This window comes from Oncorhynchus mykiss, chromosome 11 (assembly GCF_057628025.1).
Source record: "Oncorhynchus mykiss isolate SJ-2025 chromosome 11, ASM5762802v1, whole genome shotgun sequence".
Taxonomy (NCBI): domain Eukaryota; kingdom Metazoa; phylum Chordata; class Actinopteri; order Salmoniformes; family Salmonidae; genus Oncorhynchus; species Oncorhynchus mykiss.
Window position 1 is genome coordinate 22,707,944 of NC_143032.1, and position 26,055 is coordinate 22,733,998.

Consider the following 26,055-nt stretch of genomic DNA (forward strand, 5'->3'; position numbering starts at 1 on the left):
GGTTAAACTGAATAAAAATGATACCGTTACAGTGTCAGAGTACTGCTACTATTGTAAGTACAGTGCCTAACTCAATTAGTGTGAGTATGTGCTGCCACAGGTGCAGTAATCAAAGCTACTGTTTAGGGTCAACAACCTCACTACGATGTATGGCACATGTACAGACTGATTGACAACTCCATCTCTATGGCCTCAGGGGAACCCAGGAAAGCACAGGAAGACTGCAATTAAAGGATGCATTCTGTCACTTAAAACTATAGTTACTGGTAGTACTACTAGTAGTTACATTTACTGGTAGCACTACTAGTAGTTACATTTACTGGTAGCATTACTAGTAGTTACATTTACTGGTAGCACTACTAGTAGTTACATTTACTTGTAGTACGACTAGTACAATTACATTTTAGTAATTTAGCGGGCGCTCTAAAAATCCAGAGCGATTTACGGGAGCAATTAGGGAAAATTGCCTTACTCAAGGGCACATCGGCAGATCTTTCACCTAGTTGGCTCAGGGATTCTAACCAGCGATCTTTCGTTATGTGGCCCAACGCTCTTAATTGCTACGCGAACGTTACCTGCCGCCAGTAGTAGTTACATTGCAATATGTTATGCACAATGTAAAATCCTCAACTGGTGTTGTACCAAGATGTATTCCCCTCTTCTGACCAAATGTGTTTGTTAATAAATAAACATCTGTGCATGCTGTTAGCAACAAGGTTGAGATGTTGACGATAGGATTTGGTTGCTTTAAGAATTCCCAGGAGCATAATTTTGCCACAGTGTAGCCTACAACCACAACATCGGCTGTCCTAGCAAGCATAGCTATTACACATGAATGAACAGACTAGTAAAACAACTATATAGGACACCTCAACAAACATGAAAGACCACTTACTTCAGAAGAATAGAACCGCGGAGTACCATCTAGTAGTGAGTATAAAGTAACCCAGGACGTTGCGTTGTGTGTCCCATGTCTGGTGCTAACAGCTAACCACGCAGTTCCTTTAGTAACTACAGACCCAGCGAATAGTTAATCTGATTGATTTAATCTTCTTTCTCAATGCCTCAGAGCCTGCTAAACACCGCTCATCCATTTTCACAGAGACCTGAATGACCCGACAACCACCCGAGAAAGAGAGGGATCATTTTATTGAAGGTTATGGGGAAAAAAATAGGGTCTACATGTTATGGTTTCTTCCTCTTACGCTCAATTTATTCACATCAACTAGGAATTGACCTAGGCTCCAAAATCTGGTTTATCAACTATCTATACTGTAGGTGTGAGAATACAAAAGATTACAGAAACGTGTTTGGAAGTTGTCAACTATATTTAATAAGTTACAAAAAGGTGTATGTTCGTATGTACCTGTTTGTACAATGAAAGGGATTTAATACATTGGAGACAATCTGCAAAGACCCTTATAGATAATATTTATAAAATATAGACGGATATACCATTTACATGAATGTAGCACTTACTGGTACTTATAACCTGTACAAAGTGAGAGTATAATTGATATGATTAAAATATCTGGTCAGTACTTACTGAACTGAATAGTACTTTCAAAAAGAGAACAGCTTTGGCCCATCGTAATATTGTGATAGACTTCTTACAACAGGCCAGAAACGACCTGACTGACCTCTAATTATATTATTCAATGTTTTTCAGTTGAGTTGTTAGGTTGTTACCTTCCAGGTAAACATCTAAAAGGAGCAGGTTGATGTTTGGTTGAAGTGTGGCTTTGTAGCATATCTCCATTGACTTACATACAGACACTTTCCTATATATAATGCCTAAGTGTCAATCAAGTCAAAGATAAATAAGAGTTCATTCATCCACGTTGAACGAGCAACACATGCAGTTTTATATTAAACATTGTAACTTTTCAAATGACTGTATACAAAGGTATACAAAAGTAATACTGTATACAAAATACTGCATTACAAAAAAAAAGTTTAAATGTGTAATGCATGAAATAACTGTGATTAAAATAACTGGATTAAGTAAGTGCGTCAAATTCAGTTTTGATAAAGTGGCGATACACACTATACTGTGACAGTTGTTGAAATAATATTTTTTGGCATATAAACATACAAATACTGTGTACCAAAACTTTATACAACAGATACAGTATGATATTTCTTTAATAAAAAAGTAATTGCACAGTTTAAAAGAGAGAAAAACATGCTATCCTGGCATTACTTTGTATTGAGCCGTATGTTAAAAATACTGTACATTTAAATCTACAATGATGGATTTAACTTTTGGGAAATTAACTATTTCTTTAACATTTGTAGTGATTGGTACTGGAAGCACGGTTTTGATTATGTGGCTTTCTTTATACAGACCTTTTACAGAAACCTAGAATAGGTGTAGTGACTTATAATACAGCCACTGTTATGTAGTTAACTAAGTGCATCCTGTCTTTATTTTGGGGACCTGCAGTACAACAGTTCCTTCCAGCACCAACTGCGGAACTCCAAAAAAGATAACAAGGAATATATTAATGTATATAACACTTCCTGTGGGTCATTTTTTTCACAGTTCATGAAATGATTTGAAGTTGTTTTCTTCTTGTTCTTATACAATATGGCACATATTATACAGATTTGACCATTTCAATCCTAATCATGGAAGGAAAATTACTCTTGATTAATTATAATGACAACCTGTGAGTAATGGCGATAAATATGGTCATACAAAATGGGCCTCGCGGTGCTCGAACTCCTGCAAGCGTCTGGCCCGTAGTCTCTGGTACACGGGCTTGGTCTCGTCACTGAGGTCCTCAGGGCTGGAGCTGGGGGATTGGGGCAGGGACAGAGAGGAGCCTGCAGCCTGCTGCGGAGCCTCAGTGTCCTCATCCATATTGTCTTCATCCACAGAGGGCTCGTCTACAGAGACCTCCAGACCCATCTCCTCTTCCTCCTCTTCCTCATCTTCATCATCATCGTCCTCCTGTTCTTCCTCCTCTGCGCTGTTAGCTGCCTCGGCGCGCTTCTTTTGCGGCGCGTCCCCTAACACTTTGTCCTTGCTCCCCGAGGGGGGTTTGTAGAAGGTTCCAGGCGGTGGCTGTAGAGTCCGGGGGGGCCTGAACGCAGTGGGCACAGAGCTGTACTCGCACACGTTCTCCTCCCTTTTCAGAGTCCTGCCCGGCCTCACTGCGATGGTGTAGGGTCTGTTGGGATAGATGGAAGAAGATGATGGTACAGAAGTGGAGAGGCTTGTGGCCGAGTCCTCCACCTCTTTGTCTGCTGTAGGCAGGTTGGTAATGATCTTAGCTGTCCTGGGGGTGATGTCATAATGCTTGTACTGTTTGTCCCAGGTCCTACGTAACGTCCCCGTGTCGATGAACGTGCTCCGGTAGTGGCTGCTCGCTCTCGACTTTGGCTTCTCGTCCTCCGACACCTCCTCAATTGACTGGTCCCGCGCAATGCTCCCGGCGCTCCCGGTAACGTCCTCGCTGTCCAGGTCAGCGGTGTTCCTGGCATTCCTCTCATCCACGCCGTGGGCTGGGTTCAGGAGGCGTTCGGCAGGCATGCTCATGGGTCGGGAGACAAGCTTGGAGCGGGGGTGGCGGAGGTGGACCCGGGAAGTGGTGTGGCGGGCCCGGGTAAGACCCCTCTCCCCCCTGTCCCTCTCTCCCTCTGCTCTCTGTACCTCAGGGACGCTGCCAGACAGGAGCCCGTTCAGTTGCTCTGAGTCCTCGTCCACTACTACAGAGTAAAGAGGAGACACGTCAGTAATAAAGTATATAGTATACAGTGTATCTATGGGCCCAGTGTGTCCAGCTATAGTGGGGTAATACTGACCAGGTGCATAGTCCCTCCCATCAGGCCTGGGTTTCCCCTCTCTGACCTCGTCCATTAAATGGGTGGAGGGGATTACGGAGGAATGACGCTTATACACTTTAGAGCTCTGCTGCAATGGACAGAGGACAGGAAACAGATGGGCAGAGAGGGAAAACACAAAGGAGAGAAAGAGAGGGGGGTGGGGGTGAGAGAGAGAGAGAGAGAGTCAGTAATCATTACTGTTTCAGTCAGTAGTAGTAGCTAGATCCGTAACATATGGATGGTGAGGCAGACTACATGGACAAAAGTATGTAGACAACCCTTCAAATTAGTGGATTTGGCTATTTCAGCTATACCAGTTGCTGACAGGTGTATAAAATCGAGCACACAGTCATGCAATCTCCACAGACAAACATTGGCAGTAGAATGGCCGGTACTGAAGAGCTCAGTTACTTTCAATGTGGCACCGTCATAGGATGCCACCTTTCCAAGAAGTCAGTTCGTCAAATGTCTGCCCTGCTAGAGCTGCCCCGGTCAACTATAAGTGCTGTTATTGTGAAGTAGAAACATCAAGGAGCAATAATGGTTCAGCCGCAAAGTTGTAGGCCACACAAGCTCACAGAACGGGACCGCCGAATGCTGAAGTGCGTAAATCGTCTGTCCTCGGTTGCAACACTCACTAGTTCCAAACTGCCTCCTGAAGCAACGTCAGCACACTAACTGTTTGTCTGGAGCTTCATGAAAGGGGTTTCCTTTCCGCACACAAGCCTAAGATCACCATGTGCAATGCAAAGCATCGGCTGGAGTGGTGTAAAGCTCGCTGCAATAGGACTCTGGAGCAGTGGAAATGCGTTCTCTGGAGTGATGAATCCCCCTTCACTATCCGGCAGTCCGATGAACGAATCTGGGTTTGGCGGATGCCAGGAGAACGATACCTGCCCGAATGCATAGTGCCAAGTGGAAGTGGAATAATGGTCTGGGGCTGTTTTTCATGGTTCATGTAAGGCCCCGAAGAAAAATATATACGCTACAACATATAATGACGTTCTAGACGATTCTCTGCTTCCAACTTTGTGCCAACAGTTTGGGGAAGGACCTTTCCTGTTTCTGCATGACCTTTCCTGTTTCAGCATGACAATGTCCCCGTGCACAAAGCGAGGTCCATACAGAAATTGTTTGTCAAGATCATTGTGGAAGAACTTGACTGGCTTGCAGAGCCCTGATCTCAACCCCACCTTTGGAATGAATTGAACGCCGACTGCAAGCCAGGTCTAATCACCCAAAATCAGTGCCCGACCTCACTAATGCTCTTGTGGCTGAATGGAAGCAAGTCCCCACAGCAATGTTCCAACATCTAGTGGAAAGCGTTCCTAGAAGAGTGGAGGCTGTTATAGCAGCAAAGTGGGGACCAACTCCGTATTAATGCCCATGATTTTGGAATGAGATGTTCGACGAGCAGGTGTCCACATACTTTTGGCCATGTTATGTATTGTAGTCAGTGCTGAGGTTAATCAAATTTCTATTGACTTCTATTTTAATATGGGATCAGACAAGTCACTCACCTCCTTAATGTCTACTAGAGACTTGGAGTGTCTGCTGAGAAGCTGCTCCTTCTCCTGAGGGGTGAGGCAAGGGTTAGCGTCCTGACCCTTCAGAGGAGAGCCCTCCCCAGAGGGGCCTGGTGGGCCCTGGGGCCGTGGCAGAGGGCTGAGGGGGGCATCAAAGATCATCTGATAGTGTCTGATGAGGAGCTCCACGATGAGTGCCTGGTAGGGGTAGTCCACCAGGGAGGACAGGGACACCTCCGCGTCCGTCTGTCTTGGTTTGATGAGCGTGGGGCCGAAGATGATGCCTAGGTTACTGGCTGTCATCTTGTTCTCCTCCGCCTGCTCGGTCACCCTACAGGGGTGAGGAAGGATGAAATATGATGGTGGACTTCTTGTTCATTGTTACTGCTGTTGCAGTTTGTTGTTGTTACTTTGTGCGACGTGTGGGTTTTAAGTTGTGTATGTGTATTTATAGAGTTGTATTCTGCCTTGAGATCCGCTGACTTAACTCAGTGTCCCATTGAAATCAATAAATGATTTAGGTGAAAGTCAGAGTTGTGAGCGTTGGTTAACTCATTTATATTCTCTGAATAGATTCGGTACCTGTGCAGGTGTTGGATGAGGAACTGCAGGGTCTTGTAGTGGGCCGGAGGCAGCTGTCTCAGGAGGTCTTTGATCTTGAAGAGGACCCGGTTGAGCTCCACGCTGACCTGTGGAGGGGTCAGGGAGGCGGGGCTGACCCTGGATGCCTCCACCTCGTCCACGATGATGTTCTGGCTCTCCTTGGCCAGGCCGATGAAGTCGTTGTAGAAACGGAACAGGATGAGAGGCTCTGGAAGCTGCAGGGAGAGAAAATAAACATGGAAGTTAATTTTAAACTGGAATGACAAAAATATGAAGACAAATATACAACAGACAGGACTGGAGACAAAGAGATAAGCATTTGGGAGTATAAACTAGCAATGAATGAAGAGAAGGTAGATAAGTAAATATTATTGGGCTAGTGTGTGGTCTGTCTGATGTACTCTGTAACCAGCAAATATCTTGTCCTGAAGAATTGTGTGTGTGTGTGTGAAACCCACCTGTCTCAGGTAAAGTTTAAGCACGTTGCTGATGTCATGGGGGTAAAGGTCAGATAGCTCCACCAGGTCCTTGCCGTTCTCAAATGCCTGACAGAGCTTCTCCACACGAGACTTGGCCCCATTCACACGATAGATCCCCTGGACAACCAAGACAACACAGCAGCCCATTTTATCCTGAGATATTACATTTAAAAAAAAACTGGGGTGGATGACATCTAAAACAATAGAGAATATTAGCTATACTATATAGCTAGGCTACATAATCCTACTTCAAAAAGCTAGCATAATGTTACCTTGATGTCCAGCGCTCTATTCTCAATCTCCGAGGTACACTTCCTGATGATGAAAGGAATACCATCTGGGTTGTTCCTAGCTGCCTGGGTGAAGTCAACACCAAAGAGGTGCAGTCTACCCTGGAGTTTCTTATGACCACACTGGATGGCCAGTGTCTCCAAACACTTCTTATGGCAGGCCAGGGAGCACTGGGAAACAGTAGAGGAGTCAAAGAGTGAATATCCATGTCAGCTAGCAATAATACTGTATATATATGCCACTTAGCAGTGAGTGCATATATTTCAGTAAGTGTATGTGATCCCTGTGGGAATTGGTCCCATGACCTTGACGTTGCTAGTACCCCACTCTCACAGAGCCACACAGGACCACAGTGTTACATAATCGTCTAAATAACCATTCCCCTCAAGTAACTATCTTTCACTGTCCTGTTCCAATGTATCCAAATATGAATGTTTCCATAAATATGTAATGCAACACTATCTAAAATAAGCAGAGCTGAGAGAACATTCTAACAAGAGGATCGTACGGGCTCCCAGAGGGTAACAAAAGGTCTTTGGTTTCCGCTGCACATCCCCTTTTAATGAGTCCAAATACCTAGTGCTGGATGATGGAGAGGTCACTCTAAATGGCAACTGATGGTCTGTGGACTCTCATTCAGCCCCTGTGTGGCTACTTGTCATCTACAACCTCTTTCCTATTGGTGCTAATCAAATCAAACTTTATTTGCCACATGCGCCGAATACAACAAGGGTAGACTTTACTTACAAGCCCTTAACCAACAGTGTAGTTCAAGAAGAAGAAAATATTTACCAAGTAGGTTCAAATAAAAAGTACTAATAAAAGTAACACAATAAGAATAACAATAACGAGGTTATATACAGGGGGCACCGGTACCGAGTCAGTGTGCGGGTGTACAGGCTAGTTGACGTACTCTGTACATGTAGGTGGGGGCGAAGTGACTATGCATAGGTAATAGAGGTCGACCAATTTTTCAACGCCGATACCGAAAATACCAAAAATAATGATACTAATTAATCGGCCAATTTTTATATGTATGTTTGTAATAATTACAATTACAACAATACTGAATAAGCAATGAACACTTTTATTTTAACTTAATATAATACATCAATAAAATCAATTTAGTCACAAATAAATAATGAAACATGTTCAATTTAGTTTAAATAATGCAAAAACAAAGTGTTGGAGAAGAAAGTAAAAGTGCAATATGTGCCATGTAAAAAAGCTAACGTTTAAGTTCCTTGCTCAGAACATGAGAACATATGAAAGCTGGTGGTTCCTTTTAACATGAGTCTTCAATATTCCCAGCTAAGACGTTTTAGGTTGTAGTTATTATAGGAATTATAGGACTATTTCTCTCTATACGATTTGTATTTCATATACCTTTGACTATTGGATGTTCTTATAGGCACTTTAGTATTGCCAGTGTAACAGTATAGCTTTCGTTCCTCTCCTCGCTCCTCCCTCGAACCAGGAACACATCGACAACAGCCACCCTCGAAGCAGCGTTACCCATGCAGAGCAAGGGGAACAACTACTCCAAGTCTCAGACAGAATGACGTTTGAAACGCTATTAGAGCGCACCCCGCTAACTAGCTAGCCATTTCACATCGGTTACACCAGCCTAATCTCGGGAGTTGATAGGCTTGAAGTCATAAACAGTGCAATGCTTGAAGCATTGCGAAGAGCTGCTGGCAAAACGCACGAAAGTGCTGTTTGAATGAATGCTTACGAGCCTGCTGGTGCCTACCATCACTCAGTCAGACTGCTCTATCAAATCATAGACTTAATTATAACATAACACACAGAAGTACGAGCCTTTGGTCATTAATATGGTTGAATCCGGAAACTATAATTTCGAAAACAAAACGTTTATTCTTTCAGTGAAATACGGAACCGTTCCGTATTTTATCTAACGGGTGGCATCCATAAGTCTAAATATTCCTGTTATATTGCACAACCTTCAATGTTTTGTCATAATTATGTACAATTCTGTCAAATTAGTTCGCAACGAGCCAGGCGGCCCAAACTGTTAAATATATCTGCGTGCAATGAACGCAAGAGAAGTGACACAATTTCACCTGGGTAATATTGCCTGCTAACCTGGATTTCTTTTAGCTAAATATGCAGGTTTAAAAATATATAATTCTGTGTATTGATTTTAAGAAAGGCATTGATGTTTATGGTTAGGTACAGTCGATTGTTAAATCATCCCCCGTTTGGTGTAATTAGCTGTCTTTGTTGGAAAGAAATAGTCTTCACACAGTTCGCAACGAGCCAGGCGGCCCAAACTGCTGCATATACCCTGACTCTGTTTCAAGCGAAGTGAAACAATTTCCCTAGTTAAAATAAATTAAAGTTAACAGGCGATATTAACTAAATATGCAGGTTTAAAAATATATACTTGTGTATTGATTTTAAGAAAGGCATTGAAGTTTATGGTTAGGTACACGTTGGAGCAATGACAGTCCTTTTTCGTGAATGCGCACAGCATCTTATTATATGCAATGCAGGACACACTAGATAAACTAGTAATATCATCAACCATGTGTAGTTAACTAGTGATTATGATTGATTGATTGATTGTTTTTTATGAGATAAGTTTAATGCTAGCTAGCAACTTACCTTGGCTTCTTACTGCATTCACGCAACAGGCAGGCTCCTCGTGGAGTGCAATGTAAGGCAGGTGGTTAGAGCGTTGGTTAACCGTAAGGTTGCAAGATTGAATCCCTGAGCTGACAAGGTAAAAATCTGTCGTTCTACCCCTGAACAAGGCAGTTAACCCACCGTTCCTAGGCCGTCATTGAAAATAAGAATGTGTTCTTAACTGACTTGCCTAGTTAAATAAAGGTGTAAAAACAGAAATCGGTGTCCAAAAATATAGATTTTCTATTGTTATGAAAACTTGAAATCGACCCTAATTAATCGGCCATTCCGATTAATCGGTCGACCACTACTTTGTATGTATCTCTGTGTGTGGAGTAAAGATGGTCTAGGATTTTTTTCCCCCTGGTTGCATATAAAAAAAACTTGGTCAAACTGATTTTATTTTACCTGCAATAAAGTCCCCGGCCACTAGAAGCGCCGCTTCTGGGTGAGCATTTTCTTCTTTGCTTATGGCCTTATAGAGTTGGTTGACAGCAGTCTTAGTGCCAGCTTCATTTTGTGGTGGTAAATAGACAGCTACAAATAATACAGACGAGAACTCTCTTGGTAGATAATGAGGTCTGCAGCTTATCATAATGTACTCTACCTCAGGCGAGCAATACCTTGAGACTCCTTATTAGACATCGCGCATCAGCTGTAATTGACAAAAAGACACACACCCCCACCCCTCGTCTTACCAGAGGTAGCGTCTATGTTCTGCCGGTGCATGGAAAATCCCGCTAGCTCTATATTGTCCGTATCTTTCGTTCAGCCACGTCTCAGTGAAACATAAGATGTTACAGTTTTTAATGTCCCGTTGGTAGGATAATCTTAATCGTAGGTCATCAATTTTATTTTCCAATGATTGCACGTTAGCAAGAAGAATGGATTGGGCATTGGGAGTTTACTCGCTCGCCTCCGGATTCTCAGAAGGATCCCTGATCTGCGTCCCCTTTTCCGGCATCTTTTCTTCACGCAAAAGGCGTGAATCTGGGCCTGTTCCAGTGAAAGCAGCATATCCTTCTTGTCGGACTCGTTAAAGGAAAAAGTTTCTTCCAGTCCATGGTGAGTAATCGCTTTTCTGAAGTCCAGAAGTTATTTTCAGCCATAAGAGATGGTAGCAGCAACATTATGTACACAATAAGTTAAAAAAATAAGTTGGTTGGGAGAATGTAGCACAATTGGTTGGGAGAATGTAAAACGTTAGCCATGTTCTTCAGCGCCAGTATGTCTTATATGGTTACTTACTGTACCCAAAATCATATTTTGCTCTACCTGAAGTACCCCCTCATGTTCCACTGATCATTAGGCATATGGTCTTAAGAGTCTTTCCAATTCCCCCCTGTGGATAGGCCAGGTACTTCCAGGGGTAGAGAACCCCAGATTGAGAACCACTGCACTCACCTCCTCACACTCAGCCCCATGGAAGACCACCAGACTATCACATTCTCTGCACTTGGACAGGGCCCTCAGCTTCCTCAGCTTGTGTGTTTGGGCTGCCTTGGACATCTGGGTGTTACGGAACGGACCTGGGGAACTGGCTGTCTCTATCAGCATCTCACTCAGACCTGAGGGAGAGAAGAGACGGAGAGGAGGGAAAGAAAGTGAGAGAGAGAGGGAGGGAGTCAGTATCATCTCCATTAAAAGCATCACACTCAGTATTATTGGTCTGTTCTGTTGTTGGTCCAAATGTTGTTTTGCTCAGTGAGTGTAATATTAATAATAATCATAATTTTGGTGGGTGCTTATGCAAAACTCCATTATTTAGCTGGAATGGAAGTTTGTATACTGTATGTTTGACTGTGATATGTGGTTGTAACACCTATCTTAAGATGAATACACTAAATGTAAGTCGCTCTAGATAAGAGCATCTGCTAAATTACTAAAATGTAAAATGTACAGTACCTTTAGAAAGTATTCACACCCCTTGACTTTTTCCACATTTTGTTGATTAGATTGAGATTTTGTGTCACTGGCCTACACACAATACCACATAATGTCAAAGTGGAATTATGTTTTTAGAAATGTAAACAAATTTATAAAAAATGAAAAGCTGAAATGTCTTGAGTCAATAAGTATTCAATCCCTTTGTTATGGCAAGCCTAAATAAGTTCAGGAGTAAAAATTTGTAAAAAAAAAAACAAGTCACATAATAAGTTGCATGGACTCACTCTGTGTACAATAATAGTGTTTAACATGATTTTTGTACACCACACATACAATTATCTGTAAGGTCCCTCAGTCGAGCAGTGAATGTCAAACACAGATTTAACCACAAAGACCAGGGAGGTTTTCCAATGCCTCACAAAGAAGGGCACCTATTGGTAGATGGGTAAAAAAATAAAAAAAGCAGACTTTGAATATCCATTTGAGCTACATATACACCCACTACAAAGATAAGGAGTCCTTCCTAACTCAGTTGCCAGAGAAGAAGGAAACCGCTCAGGGATTTCACCATGAGGCCAATGGTGATTTTGAAACAGTTTAATGGCTGTGATAGGAGAAAACTAAGGATGGATCAACAACATTGTAGTTACTCTAACCTAAATACTAACCTAAATGACAGAATGAAAAGAAGGAAGGAAGCCTGTACAGAATAACAATATTCCAAAACAGGCATCCTGTTTACAATAAGGCACTAAATAAAAAATGTGGCAAAGTACTTTATGTCCTGAACACAAAGTGTTATGTTTGAGGCAAATCCAATACAACATAACACTGAGTACCACTCTCCATATTTTGAACCCAGGGGTGGTTGCATCATGGTATAGGTATGCTTGTCATCGGCAAGGACTTGGGTAGTTTTTTAGGATAAAAAGAAAAGGAATAGAGCTAAGCACAGTTAAAATCCTTTCCAACAGACACTGGGAGACAAATTCCCCTTTTAGCAGGACAATAACTTAAAACACAAGGCCAAATCTACACTCGAGTTGCTTACCAAGATGACAGTTTTGACTTAAATTGGATTGAAAATCTATGGCAAGACTTTAAAATGTTTGTCTAGCAATGATCAACAAACAACTTGACATAGCTTGAATAATTTTTAAATAATAATTGTATAATCTAGGTGTGCAAAGCTCTTAGAGACTTACATTTAGCAGACACTCTTATTCAGAGCGGCTTACAGGAGCAATTAGGGTTAAGTGCCTTGCTTCAGGGCACATCGACAGATTTTTCATCTAGACGGCTCAGGTATTCAAACAAGCAACCTTTCAGTCACTGGCCAAATGCTGTTTTATTTTTTTTGGTAATTTTGACCCCTTTTTTCGTGATATCCAATTGATAGTTACAGCCTTGTCCCATCACTCCACTCCCGTACAGGGATAGGCAAAGGTCGAGAGCCATGTGTCCTCCAAAACACGACACTGCCAAGCTGCGCCGCTTCTTGACACACTTTTTGCTTAACACAGAGCAAGCCACACCAATGTGGCAACCGTGTCGGCGTGGATGCCCCCTGCCCACCACAGGAGTTGCTAGAGCGAGATGGGACAAGGACATCCCGGCCCGGCCAAACCCTCCCCTAACCCGGACAACACTGTGCCAATTGTGCGCCACCTCATGGGTCTCCAGGTCGTGGCTGGCTGCAACACAGGCTGGAATTGAACCCAGGTCTGTAGTGACGCCTCTAGCATTACGATCCGGTGCCTTAGACTGCTGCACCACTCAGGAGGCCATGGCCCAACGCTCTTCACCGCTAAACTACATGCCGCCACTTACTCAGAAAGACTCACAGCTGTAATCGTTGCAAATTGTGATTCTAACATGTTTTGACTCAGGGGTGTGGATACTTATGTAAATGTGATATTTCTGTATTTTATTTTCAATGAAGTTGCACAAATTTCTGAAAACATGTTTTCACTTTGTCATTATTGGGTATTGTGTGTAGATGGGTGAGAACAAAACATATATTTAATCAATTTTGAATTCACGCTGTAACACAACAAAATGTGGAATAAGTCAAGGGGTTACTTGACTTATTGCTACTTTCTGAAGGCACTGCAAATGTTTTACATACAGATCTATTACTGTATTGATTCAGTGTTTTTTTTATGTTGATTACACAAATATATCAGTTACTGGGGCTGGAAGGTAGCCTAGTGGTTAGAACGTTGGACTAGTAACCGAAATGGTTGCAAGATCAAATCCTGAGCTGACAAGATAAAAATCTGTTGTTCTGCCCCTGAACAAGGCAGTTAACCCACTATTCCTAGACTGTCATTGAAAATAAGATTTTGTTCTTAACTGACTTGCCTAGTTAAATAAAGGTAAAAAGAAATGTATAAAAAATATAGTTATTTGTGACATTTGACTGTAAAACCATTTGACTGTAAAACTGTACGACATATTTCTCTGAGTGAGGCGGATATTTAGCATTTAGCAAAAAACATGATTACTTGTCTCTCTGAAATGAAACCCATCAATGATACATTTCAAACAAATACGTCTGTTTTTAAACGACCCCATGCCATGATTAGATAGTGAAAAAACACACCAATCTCGTTCATAAGATCTTTTAACAATAAAGGCTAACTTCCAACATTTCTGAAAATGGATATATAGCGCTTTAGAAAGAAGATCTCTTCTACGCATGTTTGCAATTGGAAATGTGTTTTTTTTTTTTGCATATCCCAACTCTCCCTGAGACACCCTCAGAGAGTGAGGTCGCGGCCAGTGTCTGCCATTATCAACAGCGACCCTGGAGCAATACGGGTTAAGTGCCTAGCTCAAGGGCACATCGGTAGATTTGTTCACCATGGATATTCAAAATAGCAACATTTACTGGACTAATGCTCTAACTGCTAGCCTACCTTTGCTTTGCTGCTGAAGACACACACCTTCCCTGAACTTCCCTTTGCCAAAGCAAGCATATAGAAACATATCAAATGAATGAACTATCTGACTCACCGTTGTCTGACGGCGAGGGCGGCTCTCTCTCGTCCAGGTCATCAGCTGACGACATGGTCCCCGTGGAGGGGGTTCTGGGTAGCCTCCTCTTGAAGTCACCTAAGCAGGAGGCAGTGAACGCACGACATATTCTCATAGTAACTTTTCAATACAACTGTCTAGCTACTCAGTATTACTGTCCACCGTCTAACTGAGGCCTGGTCTAGTAATAATATCAATTGTATGCAGTACGCACGCATGACTGTAGGTCGTTTTGGATGAAAGTGTCTGCTAAATGGCACATATTATATTATTATATATTATATTTATTAGTAGATCCTTGGTTTTAGGTTATCTCAGAATGTCTGCTCCTTTCTAGCAATAGCTTCAAGCCTGGCTTGGTATGAACTGAGCGGCTGTCAAAGAGTGTCCAGCTATTATAACACAGGACCCTCCAATGGCAAGAGGTCAGGGGACCAACAGGGTACCACCCACGAGTCATTCTGGGTGATTCACAGCTACATTCAATGATCAATCCTTCTGGTTGATCCCTTACTGTTCTGATAATGGCTTGGACTAGAGGCCAACGTCAGACAAGTGATAGGCCACATTCCCCACATTTCTCCAGACATTGGGGCACTTTGGAAATATAGGACTGACTAGATAGCAAACTCTCATTCCAATCATTCCAGATTTGTATGAGTCCAAAGGTGCTAACGAGTCAGATTGCTTAATCCAGTTAAATGAACAATAACTAGTTAAATAAAACATCTCACTCTGGAACACTTGTTTTGTATGATTATACCATGATTGTAACACTATAATTAATTTGAAGGAAACACATCGTTACACAATTAGATAATCAACACAAAACAACACCAGAATAACCCAAAACTCCAGAAAATGTCACTGTTATTTACACAGCCCGTAGATCAAGTCCCTCTCCAGGGTATTATAGAGACACCTTCAGGACTCAGGCATGGTCCCACTGTCAGTCTGTCTGTCTCTGTCACGTCTAGGAGGGTGGCTGCTATGACATAACAACCATCAATCAATTCCTTTCAACAGGTGATGAAAGCTAAGGCAGACAGGGGGCGGTGCTGGTTGGTGCCAGGTGTTTGGAAGGTGGCTGCTAAGCCAATGGATAGAAGGTTGTGTGGAGATATGGCCCTAGGCTAGGAAGGGTATATAGGAAGGAGGTGGTTGGAGAGATGGGGCCTCACCTGGGCTGGCAGTGGGGGAGTCCATGGATCTGGACTCGCTGCTGCCTCCGGCGCTCTCCGAGTCACTGCACATCCCCCCGCCCTGGCTACCCGTTCCCCAGGGTCGGAACGGGCCCTGGATCCTCAGAGCTGGAACACACAATAGGAAATACTCATTCTGCATCTGTTACTGTACTCTTCCAATACATTTGCATTTATCCAATCATTCATAACTGAAAATCTTTTACATTTAGTTATTGAAACATTTTAAACAAAATGAATGCATGAATGTAGCTATTCAGAAATTCAGCTCATTCAAATTCAGTCAAGGAAACATGGACTAGACTGGCTAATTGCATCCTCATTGATAAAGGCATAATGAGTGGGTTATGTGTGGGATAGAGGACACATTAATTCAGTGGTTTACATGGAAACACTTGATAATCACAAAAAGATATCATCATCCCATAGACCTCTGTACACATCAAACGAATACAAACAAAAATGATTTATCATGAATTTGTTGATTATGTAAGCATTCATTTTACATTCAAAACATGTATTTTTTTTCTCAATGCCTATGAGGTCCTGGACATGAAGAAGATAGAGATTACCAAACTGTAAAAGCAATTCAACATCTACCACAGATTATGACATGTGGAAGTTTTGCAGACTAAAAAAATATTTGGGGTTAAGTCTTAATTTGGCCTGCAGTGAAGAGTGAGATGAGTCTATCAGTGTCATGAGCTGATCTGAGTGCGTGTGAATGAGTGTGTGAGAGTGTGTGTGAAGGTGTGTGTTTTTCCCTGAATGACAGACAGTCAGATGAGGACTGGATCAACCTGGAGGCTTCCAGACTCACTCACACCAACACAAGCACAACACACACACACTCTCTCTATCTCTCGCTCACCCAAGTTATGTGTACATATCTACCTAATTTACCTCGTACCGCTGCACATGGACACGGTACTGGTACTCTGTGTATAAAGTCAAGTTACCACTACTCATTGTGTATTTATTATTACTTTTCTACTATTTCTCTATTTTCTTTCTCTCTGCATTGTTGGGAAGATTCCGTAAGTAAGCATTTCACTGTAAGTTTACACCTGTCGTTTACGAAGCATGCGACAAATATGATCTGATTTGATTTGGATTTGACCTCTATCTCATGTATGCTTTAAAAGTAAAATGAGTGTTTTCATTCCTTCCTCTTGTTGTTTATTAACCTGTATTATAGGATCAAGCCCTCATCAGAAACCCACATGTACTTGTCCATAAATGACTAGGCTACCACTAGACTACCACTAGACTACCTTGGATGTCGGTGCTGCTGTTGGACCGTCTCTCAGAGATCTTGGCGGGCCGTGTGTTGACCGGGCTCTCCACCTCGTCGGTCCCCAGGAAGTCCCCAGAGGTGACCGACATCTGGGACAGGTTACCGTGGGAACTGTGGGTACTGCAGTGGGTGCTACTCAATGACCGCTTGGCGAGGGGCAACCTGGGAAGAGTTTGTATGAACATTCCATCTCACGTTATAGGCAACATAGAGATTATCCAGTGACTTGTGACGGTACTGTAATCAATCAACATGAACTGGCATGGACGAACCCATAGCCTTTACATACATAATCACCAAACTGAATAGCTGAGAAAGGAAATGGATTATTCCCATTAACACCAATAGAAATCTGAAATGAACAGCCCAATCAACATTCACATATGTGGAAATTGATAACGGACTACTAATAATCAATGGATCTAATACCAATCAACGGGCCCAATGCCAATCAACAGGCCCTCCTACAAGGACGTGCATATAGGCAGTCTATAGGATATAGGTCTATAATGAACCCCTGCTTCCCCTACGTGTCGCCCCACTGCTTTTGCTCAGAGAAGTAAACAAACCAAGAACAAAGTATCTACGTCCACACTCTGTTTCACTGCGTACATCCTTACACGAGTCTATGACGACCACTCATGAACGGAAGGGCTAAAAATTATATTTTTTTGTATGAAGTTAAGAATGGTCCAGTGGGCAGACTTGGGCCTATCTTATATCTGTACACGGATCAGCAAAAGAGTTGAACAACATAGATTGGTGTTTCTGTCAGAAGGCATGGCCTGAAATAGTATTATGAAAACAGAGTTTTCCCCTTCCCCCTACCTCTTTCTTCACCTCTCTCTCTCTCTTTCTCTTTCCCATGACCAGTCACTACCTCAGGAAGTCCTGCAGACCAAACTCAATTGTGTTCCCCTCTCTTAACACAATCTCTCTAAAAACATCTCTCTCTTTCTCTTTCTTTCTCTCTCTCTTTCTCGCTCTCTCTCAAGCTCTCCCAGTCACTCGTTCTCTCAGCAAATCACAAAATATAATACTATTCTCCATAAGGCTTTTTTCTCTCAAAACACAACTCACTCATTTGTTCATATGATGGCACTCATGGAGATCTCAATCCTATTTACGATGATGATTCACAAGTTTTTAGGCACTCACACGCACACACACACTCTATTTATGTTTAAGGATCAAAGAGTGAGTTTAAGCCAAAGTAGTAGGATAATCAAAATCACAGCATCCATCCAGTGTTCCCCTCACCCTGCGTTGTTACAGTGTGAGACGGTGGCGTCGAAGGAGTAGGACTCCACCCTGGGTCTGTCTGACTGGGCAGGAAGACTCCTGACGAAGCCAACGTATCGCTGACCCGGCTCGTACAGCTTGGCGCTCTCACACAGAGACTGGTGGTTGACGGGTAGAGACACAACCTGGGCCTGCTGGAGCTGGAACCAATTCACTGTCACCTGGGGAGACGTACACACAGAGAAAGCCCATGAGATACAGCACCCATAAAATTAGAATGACAGTATCTACACCAGACAGTATCTACACCTACACCAGATCTACAGTATCTTCTCTTATGACATTATCCACACCAGACAGAATGTCCAAAAATGGCCTTTAGTAGTCACTGGACATACTATATTACTATCTACTATATTTTGGGGAATATTTGATTTTACTCAAACATTTGGATCCTGTAAGATGTATTTGTCAACATACCGCTTTCAGAGTGAGGTCACACTGGAAGACCAGCTTTCGTAACTGGGTGAGGATCTCACACTTGGTGTTGGCCAGGTCCACTCTCTTAACACCTACATCTGTCAGACAGGCCTTGCAGTGGTCTCTGGCCTCATCCGCCTATGGAAAAGAGTAGAGGGGGGGGGGGGGGGTAACCTGTCAAGCAGAACTGCTCACAACTACAATCCAGTGATCAAAAGAGTAACATCTTCAATATGTCAATGTGGATTCCCATTTTACAGTTATGGGTTCCCGAGTGGCGTAGTGGCCTAAGGCCCTTCATGTCAGTCCTAGAGGCGTCACTACAAACACCCTGGTTCGAATCTAAGCTGTATCACAACCGGCTGTGTATTGGGAGTCCCATAGGGCGGTGCACAATTGTCCGGGTTTGGCCGGTTTAGGCTGTCAATGTAAATAAGCATTTGTTCTTAACTGACTTGCCTAGTTAAATACATTTTTAAAAATATATATAAATGGGTTAGTTGTTCAGAAGTGGTTAACTCTGGATAAGAGCGTCTACTAATTGACAAAAATGTCACCGTAAATGTTAACTTGATTGTGTATTTCAGTAACCCTAGGCCTCAAGCTTTGGGCCTCAGTGGGTAACTATGGGCTTAAAGGATGAGATATGTGTTTCAGGGATGATCTATGGGCCTCACGGATGGGCTATGGGCCTCAGAGATGACATGGATGAGCTATGGGCCTCAGACATGACATGGATGAGCTATAAACCTTAGGGACAAGATATTTTACCTTCTGCAGAGCCTCCTCCTCCAGCCTTCGTCTCTTCTCCAGCTTGGCTGCTCCCAGCTGCTCCTCCTCTACTCGGCTGGTGGACACCCGGGCCTTCTCATACTCCTCCTGTCTCTGGGCTTGCAGAACACGGGCCTTCCTCAGGGCACTATCCGCCTCATGCTGAAAATACACACAGCATTAACACAAGGGAAACACGAGGCAAACAAATACACTAAACAACATACATGTACGCACACAAACATGTCTGTTACAAAATGATTGACTCAGCCCTGATCACTGTTAACTTTTCAACCAAATTTTCTCTCACACTGCAAAGGCAAAACATGGTTCCACAACACACAAAGGAAACACAAATCAACTGTCCTTAGAGATACAGTACACACTAACCAACCCAGTCCTTAGAGATACACACTAACCAACCCAGTCCTTAGAGATACACACTAACCAACCCAGTCCTTAGAGATACACACTAACCAACCCAGTCCTCAGAGTTACACACTAACCAACCCAGTCCTTACAGTTACACACTAACCAACCCAGTCCTTAGAGTTACACACTAACCAACCCCGTCCTTAGAGATACATACTAACCAACCCCGTCCTTAGAGATACAGTACACACTAACCAACCCAGTCCTTAGAGATACACACTAACCAACCCAGTCCTTAGAGATACACACTAACCAACCCAGTCCTTAGAGATACACACTAACCAACCCAGTCCTCAGAGTTACACACTAACCAACCCAGTCCTTACAGTTACACACTAACCAACCCAGTCCTTAGAGTTACACACTAACCAACCCCGTCCTTAGAGATACATACTAACCAACCCCGTCCTTAGAGATACAGTACACACTAACCAACCCAGTCCTTAGAGATACACACTAACCAACCCAGTCCTTAGAGATACATACTAACCAATCCAGTCCTTAGAGATACACACTAACCAACCCAGTCCTTAGAGATACACACTAACCAACCCAGTCCTTAGAGACACACACTAACCAACCCAGTCCTTAGAGATACACACTAACCAACCCAGTCATTAGAGATACACACTAACCAACCCAGTTATTAGAGATACATACTAATCAAACCAGTCCTTAGAGATACATACTAAACAACCGAGTCCTAAGAGATACATACTAACCAACCCAGTCCTTAGAAATACAGTACATACAAACCAACACAGTCCTTAGAGTTACACACTAACCAACCCAGTTATTAGAGATACATACTAATCAAACCAGTCCTTAGAGATACATACTAACCAACCCAGTCCTTAGAGTTACACACTAACCAACCCAGTCCTTAGAGATACATACTAACCAACCCAGTCCTTAGAGATACATACTAACCCACCCAGTCCTTAGAGATACACACTAACCAACCCAGTCCTTAAGATACACACTAACCAACCCAGTCCTTAGAGATACAGTACATACTAAACAACCCAGCCCAAAGAGATACATGCGAACAAACCCCGTCCTTAGAGGTACAGTACATACTAACCAACCCAGTCCTTGGAGATACAGTACATACTAACCAACCCAGTCCCTAGAGATACACACTAACCAACCCAGTCCTTAGAGATACACACGAACCAACCCAGTCCTTAGAGATACACACTAACAAACCCAGTCCTTAGAGATACACACTAACCAACCCAGTCCTTAGAGATACAGTACATACTAACCAACCTAGTCCTTAGAGATACACACTAAACAACCCAGTCCTTAAGAGATACATACTAACCAACCCAGTCCTTAGAGATACAGTACATACTAACCAACCCAGTCCTTAGAGATACAGTACATACTAACCAACCCAGTCCCTAGAGATACACACTAACCAACCCAGTCCTTAGAGATACACACAAACCAACCCAATCCTTAGAGATACACACTAACAAACCCAGTCCTTAGAGAAACATACTAACCAACCCAGTCCTTAGAGATACACACTAAACAACCCAGTCCTTAAGAGATACATACTAACCAACCCAGTCCTTAGAGATACATACTAACCAACCCAGTCCTTAGAGATACAGCACATACTAACCAACCCAGTCCTTAAGAGTTACACACTAACCAACCCAGTCCTTAGAGTTACACACTAACCAACCCAGTCCCTAGAGTTACACACTAACCAACCCAGTCCTTAGAGATACACAATAATCAACCCAGTCCTTAGAGATACTGTACATACTAACCAACCCAGTCCTTAGAGTTACACACTAACCAACCCAGTCCTTAGAGATACATACTAACCAACCCAGTCCTTAGAGATACATACTAACCCACCCAGTCCTTAGAGATACACACTAACCAACCCAGTCCTTAAGATACACACTAACCAACCCAGTCCTTAGAGATACAGTACATACTAACCAACCCAGTCCTAGGAGATACATACTAACCAACCCAGTCCTTAGAGATACATACTAACCAACCCCGTCCTTAGAGATACACACTAACCAACCCAGTCCTTAGAGATACAGTACATACTAACCAACCCAGTCCTTAGAGATACAGTACATAATAACCCACCCAGTCCTTAGTGATACACACTAACCAATCCAGTCCTTAGAGATACATACTAATCAACCCAGTCCTCAGAGATACACACTAACCAACCCAGTCCTTAGAGTTACACACTAACCAACCCAGTCCTTAGAGATACACACTAACCAACCCAGTCCTCAGAGTTACACACTAACCAACCCAGTCCTTACAGTTACACACTAACCAACCCAGTCCTTAGAGTTACACACTAACCAACCCCGTCCTTAGAGATACATACTAACCAACCCCGTCCTTAGAGATACAGTACACACTAACCAACCCAGTCCTTAGAGATACACACTAACCAACCCAGTTATTAGAGATACATACTAATCAAACCAGTCCTTAGAGATACATACTAAACAACCGAGTCCTAAGAGATACATACTAACCAACCCAGTCCTTAGAAATACAGTACATACAAACCAACACAGTCCTTAGAGTTACACACTAACCAACCCAGTTATTAGAGATACATACTAATCAAACCAGTCCTTAGAGATACATACTAACCAACCCAGTCCTTAGAGTTACACACTAACCAACCCAGTCCTTAGAGATACATACTAACCAACCCAGTCCTTAGAGATACATACTAACCCACCCAGTCCTTAGAGATACACACTAACCAACCCAGTCCTTAAGATACACACTAACCAACCCAGTCCTTAGAGATACAGTACATACTAAACAACCCAGCCCAAAGAGATACATGCGAACAAACCCCGTCCTTAGAGGTACAGTACATACTAACCAACCCAGTCCTTGGAGATACAGTACATACTAACCAACCCAGTCCCTAGAGATACACACTAACCAACCCAGTCCTTAGAGATACACACGAACCAACCCAGTCCTTAGAGATACACACTAACAAACCCAGTCCTTAGAGATACACACTAACCAACCCAGTCCTTAGAGATACAGTACATACTAACCAACCTAGTCCTTAGAGATACACACTAAACAACCCAGTCCTTAAGAGATACATACTAACCAACCCAGTCCTTAGAGATACAGTACATACTAACCAACCCAGTCCTTAGAGATACAGTACATACTAACCAACCCAGTCCCTAGAGATACACACTAACCAACCCAGTCCTTAGAGATACACACAAACCAACCCAATCCTTAGAGATACACACTAACAAACCCAGTCCTTAGAGAAACATACTAACCAACCCAGTCCTTAGAGATACACACTAAACAACCCAGTCCTTAAGAGATACATACTAACCAACCCAGTCCTTAGAGATACATACTAACCAACCCAGTCCTTAGAGATACAGCACATACTAACCAACCCAGTCCTTAAGAGTTACACACTAACCAACCCAGTCCTTAGAGTTACACACTAACCAACCCAGTCCCTAGAGTTACACACTAACCAACCCAGTCCTTAGAGATACACAATAATCAACCCAGTCCTTAGAGATACTGTACATACTAACCAACCCAGTCCTTAGAGTTACACACTAACCAACCCAGTCCTTAGAGATACATACTAACCAACCCAGTCCTTAGAGATACATACTAACCCACCCAGTCCTTAGAGATACACACTAACCAACCCAGTCCTTAAGATACACACTAACCAACCCAGTCCTTAGAGATACAGTACATACTAACCAACCCAGTCCTAGGAGATACATACTAACCAACCCAGTACTTAGAGATACATACTAACCAACCCCGTCCTTAGAGATACACACTAACCAACCCAGTCCTTAGAGATACAGTACATACTAACCAACCCAGTCCTTAGAGATACAGTACATAATAACCCACCCAGTCCTTAGTGATACACACTAACCAATCCAGTCCTTAGAGATACATACTAATCAACCCAGTCCTCAGAGATACACACTAACCAACCCAGTCCTTAGAGTTACACACTAACCAACCCAGTCCTTAGAGATACACACTAACCAACCCAGTCCTCAGAGTTACACACTAACCAACCCAGTCCTTACAGTTACACACTAACCAACCCAGTCCTTAGAGTTACACACTAACCAACCCCGTCCTTAGAGATACATACTAACCAACCCCGTCCTTAGAGATACAGTACACACTAACCAACCCAGTCCTTAGAGATACACACTAACCAACCCAGTCCTTAGAGATACACACTAACCAACCCAGTCCTTAGAGATACACACTAACCAACCCAGTCCTCAGAGTTACACACTAACCAACCCAGTCCTTACAGTTACACACTAACCAACCCAGTCCTTAGAGTTACACACTAACCAACCCCGTCCTTAGAGATACATACTAACCAACCCCGTCCTTAGAGATACAGTACACACTAACCAACCCAGTCCTTAGAGATACACACTAACCAACCCAGTCCTTAGAGATACATACTAACCAATCCAGTCCTTAGAGATACACACTAACCAACCCAGTCCTTAGAGATACACACTAACCAACCCAGTCCTTAGAGACACACACTAACCAACCCAGTCCTTAGAGATACACACTAACCAACCCAGTCATTAGAGATACACACTAACAAACCCAGTCCTTAGAGAAACATACTAACCAACCCAGTCCTTAGAGATACACACTAAACAACCCAGTCCTTAAGAGATACATACTAACCAACCCAGTCCTTAGAGATACATACTAACCAACCCAGTCCTTAGAGATACAGCACATACTAACCAACCCAGTCCTTAAGAGTTACACACTAACCAACCCAGTCCTTAGAGTTACACACTAACCAACCCAGTCCCTAGAGTTACACACTAACCAACCCAGTCCTTAGAGATACACAATAATCAACCCAGTCCTTAGAGATACTGTACATACTAACCAACCCAGTCCTTAGAGTTACACACTAACCAACCCAGTCCTTAGAGATACATACTAACCAACCCAGTCCTTAGAGATACATACTAACCCACCCAGTCCTTAGAGATACACACTAACCAACCCAGTCCTTAAGATACACACTAACCAACCCAGTCCTTAGAGATACAGTACATACTAACCAACCCAGTCCTAGGAGATACATACTAACCAACCCAGTCCTTAGAGATACATACTAACCAACCCCGTCCTTAGAGATACACACTAACCAACCCAGTCCTTAGAGATACAGTACATACTAACCAACCCAGTCCTTAGAGATACAGTACATAATAACCCACCCAGTCCTTAGTGATACACACTAACCAATCCAGTCCTTAGAGATACATACTAATCAACCCAGTCCTCAGAGATACACACTAACCAACCCAGTCCTTAGAGTTACACACTAACCAACCCAGTCCTTAGAGATACACACTAACCAACCCAGTCCTCAGAGTTACACACTAACCAACCCAGTCCTTACAGTTACACACTAACCAACCCAGTCCTTAGAGTTACACACTAACCAACCCCGTCCTTAGAGATACATACTAACCAACCCCGTCCTTAGAGATACAGTACACACTAACCAACCCAGTCCTTAGAGATACACACTAACCAACCCAGTCCTTAGAGATACACACTAACCAACCCAGTCCTTAGAGATACACACTAACCAACCCAGTCCTCAGAGTTACACACTAACCAACCCAGTCCTTACAGTTACACACTAACCAACCCAGTCCTTAGAGTTACACACTAACCAACCCCGTCCTTAGAGATACATACTAACCAACCCCGTCCTTAGAGATACAGTACACACTAACCAACCCAGTCCTTAGAGATACACACTAACCAACCCAGTCCTTAGAGATACATACTAACCAATCCAGTCCTTAGAGATACACACTAACCAACCCAGTCCTTAGAGATACACACTAACCAACCCAGTCCTTAGAGACACACACTAACCAACCCAGTCCTTAGAGATACACACTAACCAACCCAGTCATTAGAGATACACACTAACCAACCCAGTTATTAGAGATACATACTAATCAAACCAGTCCTTAGAGATACATACTAAACAACCGAGTCCTAAGAGATACATACTAACCAACCCAGTCCTTAGAAATACAGTACATACAAACCAACACAGTCCTTAGAGTTACACACTAACCAACCCAGTTATTAGAGATACATACTAATCAAACCAGTCCTTAGAGATACATACTAACCAACCCAGTCCTTAGAGTTACACACTAACCAACCCAGTCCTTAGAGATACATACTAACCAACCCAGTCCTTAGAGATACATACTAACCCA

The 26,055-nt window shown here is 42.8% G+C and overlaps 2 protein-coding genes across 9 annotated transcripts in view; both read right to left on the bottom strand.

The window, feature by feature from the left end:
* The window catches only part of abca4a (ATP binding cassette subfamily A member 4a), a 53,818-nt gene extending 52,706 nt beyond the window's left edge, over window positions 1-1,112 (bottom strand). For both annotated transcript variants that reach the window (XM_021620505.3, XM_021620504.3), the window contains exon 1: window positions 896-1,112. The gene's annotated coding sequence lies outside the window, so the exon portion shown is untranslated. The remainder of the gene's footprint in view (window positions 1-895) is intronic.
* Window positions 1,113-1,309: 197 nt separating this feature from the next.
* Window positions 1,310-26,055, bottom strand: part of arhgap29a (Rho GTPase activating protein 29a) — a 72,902-nt gene continuing 48,156 nt past the window's right edge. For 4 of the 7 annotated variants that reach the window (XM_036935187.2, XM_090189745.1, XM_021620508.3 and 1 more), the window contains 13 exons: window positions 19,298-19,459; window positions 18,527-18,664; window positions 18,065-18,267; window positions 16,782-16,966; window positions 15,487-15,615; window positions 14,285-14,383; window positions 10,784-10,947; window positions 6,712-6,900; window positions 6,419-6,556; window positions 5,940-6,175; window positions 5,352-5,688; window positions 3,811-3,919; window positions 1,310-3,714 (listed from right to left, as the gene is read on the bottom strand). In XM_036935187.2, the coding sequence (XP_036791082.1) occupies window positions 2,696-3,714; window positions 3,811-3,919; window positions 5,352-5,688; window positions 5,940-6,175; window positions 6,419-6,556; window positions 6,712-6,900; window positions 10,784-10,947; window positions 14,285-14,383; window positions 15,487-15,615; window positions 16,782-16,966; window positions 18,065-18,267; window positions 18,527-18,664; window positions 19,298-19,459 (3,108 nt within the window). In that variant the 3' untranslated portion in view covers window positions 1,310-2,695. The remainder of the gene's footprint in view (window positions 3,715-3,810; window positions 3,920-5,351; window positions 5,689-5,939; window positions 6,176-6,418; window positions 6,557-6,711; window positions 6,901-10,783; window positions 10,948-14,284; window positions 14,384-15,486; window positions 15,616-16,781; window positions 16,967-18,064; window positions 18,268-18,526; window positions 18,665-19,297; window positions 19,460-26,055) is intronic. The other 3 variants (XM_036935188.2, XM_090189746.1, XM_090189747.1) reach the window with 1 other exon arrangement.